We start from the raw sequence: 12,287 nt of genomic DNA, 5'->3' as shown, positions 1-12,287 counted from the left end.
TCTCACTTTATTAGGTTTTGAGCACAAATCCACCTCTTTTTTCTTATTCAGCATTGTTACCTTTTCCCCCCCCTGCTCTGTTCAAATTGATTTTACCTTTGTTGCCATTTTAGAGAAACTAATAAAGTATGAAATTATGTTGGCAGCCTGTCAACTATAAAGTTTCCCTCTTGCTTCCATGACAAGTGCATTCCAAATCTAGATTTTTTTCAGTTAAATGCTTGCAGTTGCACATGTAAACGAGCATGCTGATATAAAATGCGAGTTCACACCTGACCAGACCATAAGTGGGTTTGTGTACTTGCATCAGCACTTAGATTTGCAAAGTAAAGCAAACTTAACTTTCAGTATCTGATCATCTTTTGTTTTCTTTTCTCCTTGACTTGTACATTGAATCAAATACATTTTTCAAAGGCAGAACCCTCCACCCTTCTTTTCATGACAAACAGATAATGCCTTTCAGGTGCAGTTTGCTTTTCAAGGTATCAATAATGAGAAAAACTAAGCATACTCGATTTTACTATAAAACAGGTTTCATTGTCTCCTCTTGCATGGTCTGCTTGAGACACCTTTAAAAATAGTTTAACTAGTTCTACAGCAGTCAGTTTTCAAGACTAAACGGAATCTGAGCTTCCAGTGTTAAATAAATAAATATGCTGGGCACAGTTTGCAGGGGGTTACCACAGTTTAAACTGAACTGAAGAATTTGGAAGCTGAATCTTTTTGTAAACAAATGCATTTCTTGAACATAGGTTAATCAGTTGCAACATGAACTATCAAAGAAAGATGAATTGCTTCGTATTGTCTCAATTGCTTCTGAGGAAAGTGAGACAGACTCCAGTTGCTCAACACCACTTCGGTTCAATGAGTCCTTCAGTGTGTCACATGGTCTCTTGCAGCTGGATATTTTGCAGGATAAACTCAGGGAACTGGAGGAGGAGAACCTAGCTCTCCGATCAAAGGTATGCATAACTTGTACTGTATACAGCAAACTGTTTGTTTCATGTCATAAAAATATAGGATTATGAGTGATCTCTGCACCTAATTATGGACGTAGGCCCCAGCTCTGCTGTCTTCAGACTTCTCGCTTCGTCCATAGTTGTCTTCAAAGTTCATAATACCCAGCTTGTAGAGTGGCTTCATCCAACTGCACCACAGTGTCCTTATGGCATATGATATTAAATTAGTTCACATTTAGCCATCTACCTAAAATTACCTAGGCCTGTAGGACCTTATGATTTGCATGGTGCATAATTATCTAAACGCATATTCAAGTTAGTATACTTTTTTGATGATACGAATGAGCCAACATGATTAAAAAGTTACAGCTTGTCAGCTTGTCCTCTAGATGAGGAGTTTATAAGCTAAGAGCCCAGTCTTTTAAACTCCATGTGCACAGAGTAGCACTATGAATTTAAATAAGACCATTTGTGTTTCAAATCAAATGCACATATCTAATCTGTAGATATAAATAGTATGTTTTTATGAGGTCTGGAACTAGAGTTTAATGAAACTCTTAATGAACAATGGTGTTTGTGGAACCAAAATATAAGGGCTACAGGAAATAAGATGTACAGATACTTTTATTTATGATTAACCTATTTAAGGGTTACACAGTTTTGTGTGCTCCGTTATAGCCTTCCATCAGGAGAGTTATCACTCTCTGTAGTGTAAAAGCTTCTGATGGGCTTGAGCATTTTTCTGCTATATGTGACTGCAGAGCACTGCAACCAGAGTTGTCTACAAAACTGTCAACAGTGTCTCACTGTAAGGGACTCCATTCATTTGTATATATACAGTAATTAGTGCTGTACAGATCTACTGCTCTTATTGCTTGGCATTAAAAATGTTGAAAGACAGGGTAGAGATGCACCTTTATAGACTAAATAAGATCTATATATCTAGATCTATAGATACAGATAATGTTGAAATGAGGAATCAGAATTAAATTGGTCCTACTTCCTTAAAGTCCTCCCACCTGCTGTGTGGGATGCTCATTCCTGTGAGATGCCTCACAGTTTAAAGGTCTGTGTCAGACATTTGGTTTTTGACAAGTGATTCTGAGTAGCTCAGGGAAATGGAACTTTCATATCTCAGGTTTGGAAGTATGTAGCGTGACTTCTAAAATACCAAACTGCCTCAAACCCTGGATTTAAAAACACTTTAGATCCTATAAAAAGCCTCAGTCAGTGTTAGGCTTAAGTTGCATGTTACAGCAGCTGTTTTGGCACTAAAATATTGCTGTGATGCAAGCTAGAATTTGGAGGTAGAGGGGGTATATTGGAATACAGACCTTTTTCCATTTTTTAGCCACATCTTTCCCTTGCGTCCTCCCATTTTTTTTTTCAATCTTCCTCCTCAACTGGTTTTCTTGAATAAAAATTAGATGGAAAAGAGCAACAGCCTGTGGTGGTGGGAGAATGGTTCATCAGGCTTCAAAGCTATAGGGGTGTTTTTTTTCTGATTGTGACTGTTTCCTGCTCCAACTTATCTGGCACCCATAATTCATGGGTGTGTACTGCTGCAAGACCTGAGGTTCATAGGCTGTGACCCCAGTGTCATCAGTACAAATCTGAACGCAGCTAGTTCCAGTTCCTCTTTTTCAAACTTCCCTTTCCCAATACCCCTCCACCCGTCCTCCAGGCTTCGTCCCAGTCTGCTTCCCTTACCTCTCAAGATGGTCCATTTGCACTCACCACTTGTAGCAGGTATTTTCTTTCTTTGTGTACTCTGATCCAGCAGGTTGCAGGTGAAAACATTGGAGAGATCCACTTCCTGCACTTACGCTTAAGTATCCTGCATGTTCTGCAGCAGTCCACAGCTGCAACTGGAGGAAAGTCTTTCTTAATACTGAGCTGGAGCATTCCCACCCTGGACAAGAATCTACTGGGAATTATAAATAAGCACTATGTATCTGTACAGAGCATATGCAAACTGAGATTATTCAGTGATTTATAAATTGGACAGATTTGGGCAGATTTTCTTAGAAGTCTTTTGTATAGGGTATGTCTCTACGGTGATCTTTCTGCTCCAAAGCTTCTCCAAGAAAACGTGATCAGGATTTTTTTAGTGAGCAAAATAATATTTTTCTCTAGCCTGTTTTTTCTAAAGCCACTAAATCATTTTTTGGCAGAAATTATTCCAAAAAAATTCAACCAGAGGCAGACATCCAACATGGAAAATTGCAACCTAAGTGGCTAAAGTTTGATGAAATAACTAACTCACAGTGAGTGTCAGACAACCTTAATGGGTTTTTTCCCCAGCCCCCATCTACAATAAAAAGAAAAAAAAAAAAAAAAGAATTCTTGCCCTGCCAGTATGGAAGAGTCCTTTAACTGAGGCTGTGTTATGGCTTTATTGTGGTTTGTTATGTGACTTCCCTTGTGTGTATTAAATAGCAGCAGGCATATAGAACGGGTTGATTGGCTTAATTGCATACGAACTGTCAAGAGCTATTTAAAGTGTGTTTATCTACAGTTCTTTTCACTGGAATAAATTTTTAAAACCAGTCACTGAACTTTCATAGATTTCATAGATTTTAGGGTTGGAAGAGACCTGTTAGATCACAGAGTCTGTGCCCCAGCCCTGGGCAGAAATGAGTGCTGGGGTCAGATGACCCCAGCCAGGTGTTTGGCCCATCTCCTCTTAATTACCTCCAAGGAAGGGGACAGCACCACCTCCCTTGGAAGTGTATTCCATATTTTGGCAACCCTCACTGTAAATAATTTTTTCCTGAAGTCCAGTCTAAATTTGCTGTCCTTCAGTTTGTGGCAGCTGTTTCTAGTTACCCCAGTGGGTTCCCTGGTAAACATCATATCCCTTATTTCCTGCGGTCCCCCTGATGAGTTTGTAGATGGCCACAAGATAACCCCTCAGCCTTCTCTTGCCTCGGCTGAAGAGATTCAGGTCCCTCAATCGGTCCTTGTAGGGTTTTTTCTGTAGGCCTTTAAGTAGACGGGCGGCCCTCCTATGAACCCTTTCCAAGTTATCTACATCCCTCCTGAAGTGTGGCACCCAAAACTGGACACAATGAGCAAAATAATATTTTGCTGGACACAGTGAGCAAAATAATATTTTTCTCTAGCCTGTTTTTTTTAAAGCCACTAAACCATTTTTTGGCAGAAATTATTCCAAAAAAAATCAACCAGAGGCAGACATCCAACATGGAAAATTACAACCTAAGTGGCTAAAGTTTGATGAAATAACTAACTCACAGTGAGTGTCAGACAACCTTAATGGGTTTTTTCCCAGCCCCCATCTACAATAAAAAGAAAAAAAAAAAAAAGGATTCTTGCCCTGCCAGTATGGAAGGGCCCTGTAACTGAGGCTCACTGTGTCCAGCTATGGCCTGATCAATGCTGCATAGAGGGGAAGTATCACCTCCCTAGACCTGTTTATGATGCACCTGCTTATGCAAGAAAGTAAAGCTAACTGCACCCTTATTACCTCCTCACACTGGTGACTCATGTTCATTTTGGAGTCTATTACAACTCCAGGATCCCTTTCTGCAGTTGTGCTGCTTAGAGTGGTACCTTCCAGGCTATAGGAGTGTTGAGGATTCTTCCTCCCCAGGTGCAACACATGACGCTTATCTTTGTGAAACTGCACCCTATTCTGTTCCAGCCACTTCCTCAGCCTGTCTAAGTCTGCCGGGGTTCGCTCCCTGCCCTCTAGTTTGTTTAACTCCCTTCATAGTTTGGTGTCATCTGCAAACTTGAACAGGGTGCACATTGCAACTGTTTAGTTTATTTATAAGAATTGGGTGCAACACTATGTCAAAGGCCTTTTAAAATCAAAGTAAATAACAATCTACCTATATTCCTTCATCCAAGCATTTTGTGACCCAGTCATAAAAAGAAACCAGGTTAGTCAGGCAGGATCTGCCTGCTATGAACCCATGCTGGTTGCCCCTTAGCATTACTTTGCCAGCTGGTCCCTTTCTGATTAAGTCATCACCAGTTACCAGCAAATTGCACCAAATGAAAGGTTATTGGGTAAAAAGAGGTCATGGTTGATGATTTTATATTTATTTGAAAGCACCTAGGGTACCACAAGTGAAAGGGGAGATCCCCTGCTGTATAAATTCTGTAGCAGGAGAAAATTGTTGGCTGAGAGAGCTTGCAGTCTAAATGACGAGGCAGATGAAGGATTGGAGGGACGGAGGGAAATATTCTTGCCTATTTCGTTAGCATTTGAAGGCTTATGTGGCTTTCGTAGATATAGGTAACTTACCATTCAGTTGGCAGACTAAGGGTTCCTTCTTAGAAAAATATTTGTATGGGTAGTTAATTCTCAAGTAGCCTAGCTGTAACTGCTGCATTTATTCCTAAGTTCCCCTAACATGGCTCGTGCGTTTTTGACAATAACTTGCCCATTATTTTTAAATAGCCACTCTTCTACTTTTGTGTGCAAGATGCACATGGGTAAGGAAACCTGGCTTTAGAAAAACAAACTCAGCTAATGTTAGTTGCACAAGAAAAATAAGGTAGAAACCTTTTCATTGCAATAATCTTTGTAATTATTTCAGGTACAAGTATGATCTGTAAGTTTAAATCTCTATAATTTTCTTGAAGGCTTGCCATTTAAAGACAGAAACAATTACATATGAAGAAAAGGAGCAGCAGCTAGTCAGCGACTGTGTTAAAGAGCTCCGTGAGTATCCAGGTTGTATCTCCTAATAGAAGCAAACACCTCTCCCCAGTTTCTACAGTACTTCTAGAGAACTAGCAGTATACAAAAATGTATTTATATGCTCACACATAGATAAATCTATGTGTATATTTATGGTCTTCAAGTTTAGAAATTATTTTCAGAAGTTGCTATTTAATAATGTTTTGAGTCTTGCTGTTTTGCCCCATTCGGGATGATATTTGACTTGGGGACATTTATTTCTACAGTCCTTCACCATGACAGAATTGTGTCAAAAAATAAAAATATGTGTATTCAGTATGGACTGAATGCCTATCGGACATCTGTGATCTTAAAAAGAGAGCTAAGCCTAATAATGCTCATAGAAGGTGATGTTAAGGTGATGTCTGAGAATGTCACATTTGTCATTCTGCATAGTGGATTTTACATCTGTTTTTGATAGTGTTCAGCTGATCAGTACATGGCCTCTTGGGTACCCATTCTAAACATCCTGGATCCATGAGCATAGCTCCAATTACATAAATGCATAGTAGACTTAAAAGCAGCAGCAGCTGCAATAAAATCTCTATGTCTGTAACAGTAATGCCTTTATTCTTTGTAGGTTACCTATCTGCAAGTATAACTACCTTACACAGATGTGCAATAGGGCATGGAATACAAAAGAACATATTTGATGTCTTTGCTATTTTGTGTAACCTAGTGGTTTTTAACTTTTACTTGTACTGATGTGGTGCGTGCCTCCTTGCCTATGCACTACAAACAAGTACTTATCTTATGAGATTATTTTATTCCATGTAATCACCATAAAAAACTTGATGATTTGCATTTTATTCTGTATAACAGTACAGTACTCTGGATCAGTGCCTGTTTGAGTGATTGCTTACTTTATTACATCCTCCTTGAAGCTATGTGTTTTCAGTGAGAGGAGGTTGGTGGAAGTTGTCTTGCATAACTTTTCCACTGTACCACCAGTAAGAGGAATGTATTTGTTTGTTTGTCTAGTTTTATAGTTCACAAAGGTGTGCTGGGAACTTTAGACTCATAAAATGATTTTATTCCCAAAGAATTTATAATCAATATAGATGACACAGAAAAAGTGTCAGGAGGGGAAGTAGTTTTACTCTTTCTTACCACATTATTTTGAATCCTAACTCTAGACATTAAGCTAATTTCCAATGGCTTAGATCTATTAATACATCATCCTTAACTTTCCAAAAACAATCATAAATCTGATGCTAGGAACCTTTTATATGCACTAAAATCATCCCTGTGATGGGGGCTACTTGTACATCTTTCCCCTTCTTGGTCTTGTATGCCTTAAGGTGGCTCATGATTTCTCTGCTCTTATATCCGTATCTGGATAAGTGGTTGAGCTACATGGGATTGTGTATCACTGAGTCTTGGACACCTGTTTCTCCCCTTCAGCATGTCGAGACCAGTAATATTTACCAAAATTCATTTTAATAACATGTATTTTCAAAGTGTTTTTACTTAATTGTTGTTTAATGCTTTATTCTAGTTATTAAAACAGCAAAGTGGACTTGCGTGAGTAGTTATGTCATTTAGGAAAAACTAACAACTTATTGTAGATATGGTGATCCCTGCAGAACTGTTAGGTACCAATATACCAGTGGGATGTCAACACTGGGTGTAAGGGGTCATCCAGGATATTTAAGTTTCTTAAGTTTTCACAAGTGTCCTGTCCTGTGCTTGATCTAAGGCCTGAGTTGGTTCTGTCAGAATTACTTTCCCGTTGAAGCTTATATGTTCACTTTTTGCTGGGAAATTTCTATTTTTGGTGTTTCTAGGAATGTGGCATACTGAAGACTTATTGTTCTGTGTTTTAGGAGAAACAAATGTTCATATTGCTAGAATGACAGAGGAGCTATCGGAAAAGAGTGAGGAGTTGGTTCGCTACCAGGAAGAGATCTCATCCCTTTTGTCTCAGATTGTTGATCTTCAACATAAACTCAAAGAGGTATGTACATACAGTATGGACAGGGGTAACAGGATAGACGTTACAGCTTTAAGAGGATGGTTATTTCAGATGATACTCAACTCGCTCACTAGAAGCAAAAGAGAAAATATGAACACCCTTGGGTTTTTTCTTTTTTTCCCCTTCTGCTTTAGCATGTAATTGAAAAAGAAGAACTGAAGCTTCACCTGCAGGCTTCTAAAGATGCCCAGAGGCAGCTTACAGCAGAGGTATTGGAGATTTATTTATTTTTTAAAATAGGGGGAGAGAAAAAAAGAAATGAAGAGAGAAAAGGGGGTTTGTGTTGTTAGATCCTAGTGTGGACAGAGCCAAATGAATGCAAGAGAACAGATTATTTTTTAATAACTCAGTCCAATCATTCTGATGAGTCACACTCATGTAGTTATCACATACATGTCAATATTCCTAGAGTACCTTGACAGGGTTGCAGATCACTTGTTTCTGTATTCTACTTTGTGTGAAAAATTACTGGGTTGCAATAAGTCTCAATTATATAGATTTCTGATGGGTAAATGCAGGTTGTCATTGTAATAATGGCCTTGCTTCTCTTGACTGTAAAGTGTTGCTGGATATATTGATAACTTTTGTTTCCTGTTAAAGTTGCATGAGTTACAAGATCGGAATGCGGAGTGTCTGGGGATGTTGCATGAATCGCAAGAAGAAGTAAAGTATCTGCGCAGTAAAGCCAGCTCTGCTTCTCTTTGCCGACCCCACTCATGCGGAACGTTTCCTGTGGTAATAATCCAGGGGTTTCTTCTTGCATTGTGCATTCATACTGATGTAGCATAAGGCTGTAACAACAGTTCTTGGTAATATGAAACTACAAGGACCAAACCACAATTGCATGTTTTTGTTATTAGAACTGCAAGGGAAACTATCCTTGAGGTGGCAAAAGGATTAATTCAATCTAACAACTTTCCAGCTCTTTTAAAATCTGAAATTATCTTTAGCATATACACATCTTGAGTCATTCATTCACTGTATAATGGCTTTTAAAATGTCCTTCTTTGTCTTCTACATTCCTATTGCTGATTTGGTTTCACATGCATTGATGCAATCTTTTCTTTCCTCACTCCCTTACCATCTCTCTGTATAAATTTAGCTAAGTTTTGTACCAGACCAATTATGATGCCATGATAATTCTTTGCAGGATTTTAATTTTTTAACAAGTATTTTATGAACTGGACTTCTCTGCATCTAGCTATTTTCTAGTGATTAAATTGCTAGCGTGTTATACTGAGAAGTTCCAGTGAAACCTGGTGGAATGTACTTTTATATGGTTGCTCTCAGGAATGGCTGATCACAGTAATTCCACTCAAGAAGATGTAGGGGAAAATGCTGCCATTTTTAACAGCAATATTTATTCTGTAGTGAAGTAGCAGTGAAAAAACCCTGAGCCTAATATTGATTTAAGGGTTTATTCTCTTGCAGGGATGTTGCTACACCAGTAAACCCCTCCCCCAAACAGTCACAACACTTAACAGTTACACCATCAGTGTTGTTAATGGAACCAGTGTGTTACCCCAATACAATCATTTTTAGCTAATAACCTGAATTTTACTATGCAGGTTTGCTGTTACAGCTATACCGTGTATATCTTGTACTAATATCAGTTAGTAATGTATGGATGATAATAGAGCTTTTTTTAAAGTATGTTTAGTTCCAAAATTGCTCAGAACCCTTTTGGCTGTCCCTCCCCTTACCCCTTCTTTCTTTCCTCTCCCATTCAGGAATCTCTTGCAGCAGAGATTGAGGGGACAATGCGTAAGGAGCTGAATGTGGATGAAGAATCTGCCCTTTCTAAACAAAAGTAAGTTGAGCATTCTGCTTCACACGGAACAAAACAGGATGTACATGTGCCAATACCAGGAGTTGTAAGTCTGTAAATGAGGTGCAAGAGTTCATTAGGAGAGGATAAACCTGGATATTCCTCCTTGAACAAAAAATCAATATCACTAATAGAAAATAACCTTCAAGCACTGGACACTTTTAAACAATTCTGTATATTTTCATAGAGGTAAAATATGTAGCTTTACTATGGAGTTTTATGGGAGCATTAAAAAGTTCACTGAAAGAATATTTTTTTATATTTAACTTTTGAAGGCTTATAAAATAGCTTCTATATTGTACTTGGTTTCATCCTTACTCTATATTGTATAGAGGGGAAACTAGAGCTGAAAGATGAATACCAGTTTTCAGTACCTTGGAGGCCTGTTTCCATATGTAGGGACTATAGGTTTAGGCTCTTAAAATTTTCTTGATCTTGGAGGTTCCAGGGTGATACAAATATCACAATCTATTGTTCCTTCAAGTCCATACAAGGTGGAAATTGCAGTCTTTGACAGGAGTACATCCCTCCTAATAATCTCTTCAGCTACAGGCAGGTTCTACTGCCTTTCTGCTATTTGCATCTGTATGGGAGGCTCCTACTGCAAGGGTCAGCAACTTTTGTAGCTTGTGGGCCAAATACGAGTTACAGAAAAGTTTATCCGGTCCACCAAGTTGAGATGGTACTAGTGTGGGAACTTGGCAGCAATAGATGGTGGCCCAACTTAGAACCAAGCTTTGTTAATTCAGCCTGCTGTTGCTGAAAGGTTGCTGACCCTCATCTACCACATTCACATAAGTCTTTTAATAAACTGTTGCTTAAAACTGAGTGTTGTAACCTTCCCAAAATTCCTTTAGAGAGTAACAGTATTGGTGATTGGTCAGTTCAGTGTTGTATAGATGTAAAAATTGTTATGCATGTGTATTTTCTATCTTTCAGGGTTCAGCAAAAGCGGGTATTTGATACTGTCAGAGTTGCTAATGTCACACGTGGTCGCTCTTTCTCCTTTCCTGCCCCACTACCGATCCCAGGATCTAATCGTTCAAGCGTTGTTATGACAGCAAAGCCCTTTCAATGTGGCTTACATCAGTTGGAGAGCAAGGTACAGCTGGCCAGAAGGAGCAATTCGGAGGAAATCGCGAAGTAAGAAAAAAGATGATATAATTTTAGATTATCTGTGATAACACACACATAGGAATTATCATTCTGACTCCAAAATTTAAATCTAACCAGTACCTCTGTTATACGGAAGGGGAATACTGTCCTTTAGTAATGAGCACATTTGTCTTAATTCCCTTGCCTAATTTCATGTTCCCCACAGGGATACCTCAAAACTGGGCCAGCCTGGAACCACAGCAGATAATGATTTAACTACAGCTCTGCATAGACTCTCCCTTCGTCGGCAGAACTACCTGAGTGAAAAGCAGTTCTTTGAGGAGGAATGGCAGCGCAAGATGTGTTCACTGGTTAACCAGAAAGAAGAGAGTAGCAGTTGCAGCACACCAACAGAGAGTTCCCTTTCCTTGGGGACAAACTCAGAACTCATGGACTTTTCTGGGAGCTGTAGCAGCTTCCGTATGTTCATGCCAGAGAAACTACAAATTGTGAAACCTCTTGAAGGTAAGAGAATGATTTACATTCGGTCTCCAGCAAATGGTGATGTTCACAGAGCTGGACTTGTAGAGAAATGGCTGCTTTTAACAATTAAATCAGAGTTTCTCTGCACATTCATGTTTTTGCATCTGGGTGTTGACTTTTTGCACTGCAGAATCAGAAGCACTTGGAGAATGAGTTTTTTCTTAAGGCAGACACCTACTAAAAGGTTTCTACCTAACTAGCTCAGACGACCCAAGTGCAATGGCAGGTTTGTTCTAGTATTTGATATTTCCTGTTTTAATTCTTTTATCCACCTAATTCCCCTTGTATTTCATGATAGCAGCAGTAGTTGGCCAAGTAGTTTTGGCAGTATATTTCAAATACTCTTTATGGCATGGTGATAAGAGACTGCTTCAGACTGGTTTGTTTGGGTTTTTTTTGACTCATTAGGATCTCAGACCTTGTTTCACTGGCAGCAACTTGCTCAACCCAACTTGGGCACCATCCTTGACCCACGACCAGGTGTTGTCACAAAAGGCTTCACTCTACTGCCTGAGGATGTTGTCTACCACATCTCTGACTTGGAAGAGGATGATGAGGAAGAAGGGGAAGGAGGAATAACTTTTCAAGTGCAACAATCCTTTTTGAAGGAAAGGACATGTCCAGTGCCAAAGCCAGTGCCAGGGATCTTTCTGCCATCTATTACTTCAGCAACAGTACCACTCACTGGTAAGAATAACAGATAATATTATGATATCTTTCCTTTGATCTCTTGCTGGAGTTATCACACCACTTTTGTTGCTTTCTTGTTATGGTCTTTTTTTAGTAATTTCTCCAGATTTTATTGGCTCAGAGGTAAGCCAGGTTGTATTTGGAGCGGGCGGCTTCCAAGGATCCTCTAAGAACTGCATTTATAATGCTGTTAAATCAGGAGATGGTACTTGCCTTTCCAGTCTGTACTGCTAGGTAGCGCTGTGCTGCTGGAAATCTTTTGTTGGATGAGACCAAAAAACTATTTCTTGGCCAATTGTCTTCTTCCAAAGAAAACATCTGTATTATAAAGTGTTATATACTATATCAGGGGTTTTCAACCTTTTTCAATAAGTGCACTCCTGGCAGCTGGACATGGAGCATGGGGTAGCGGTGGCTACATGGGGAGCAGCAACAGCACAGGGTGGTAGGTAGCAGTGGTGGCTGCCGCATGCAAGCTTCTTTCCT

The 12,287-nt window shown here is 39.3% G+C and overlaps 1 protein-coding gene across 6 annotated transcripts in view; it reads left to right on the top strand.

Moving 5' to 3' along the window:
• Positions 1-12,287, top strand: part of TRAK2 (trafficking kinesin protein 2) — a 42,825-nt gene that overhangs the window by 21,299 nt on the left and 9,239 nt on the right. For 4 of the 6 annotated variants that reach the window (XM_019523221.1, XM_019523217.1, XM_019523218.1 and 1 more), the window contains 9 exons: positions 753-962; positions 5,574-5,664; positions 7,497-7,627; positions 7,780-7,854; positions 8,246-8,380; positions 9,376-9,455; positions 10,413-10,616; positions 10,795-11,093; positions 11,520-11,798. In XM_019523221.1, the coding sequence (XP_019378766.1) occupies positions 753-962; positions 5,574-5,664; positions 7,497-7,627; positions 7,780-7,854; positions 8,246-8,380; positions 9,376-9,455; positions 10,413-10,616; positions 10,795-11,093; positions 11,520-11,798 (1,504 nt within the window). The remainder of the gene's footprint in view (positions 1-752; positions 963-5,573; positions 5,665-7,496; positions 7,628-7,779; positions 7,855-8,245; positions 8,381-9,375; positions 9,456-10,412; positions 10,617-10,794; positions 11,094-11,519; positions 11,799-12,287) is intronic. The other 2 variants (XM_019523222.1, XM_019523220.1) reach the window with 1 other exon arrangement.

Source organism: Gavialis gangeticus, unplaced genomic scaffold (genome assembly GCF_001723915.1).
Source record: "Gavialis gangeticus isolate Ggan-Ray unplaced genomic scaffold, GavGan_comp1, whole genome shotgun sequence".
In the NCBI taxonomy this organism is placed as follows: Eukaryota; Metazoa; Chordata; order Crocodylia; family Gavialidae; genus Gavialis; species Gavialis gangeticus.
This window is presented reverse-complemented; position numbering and strand designations above follow the sequence as displayed.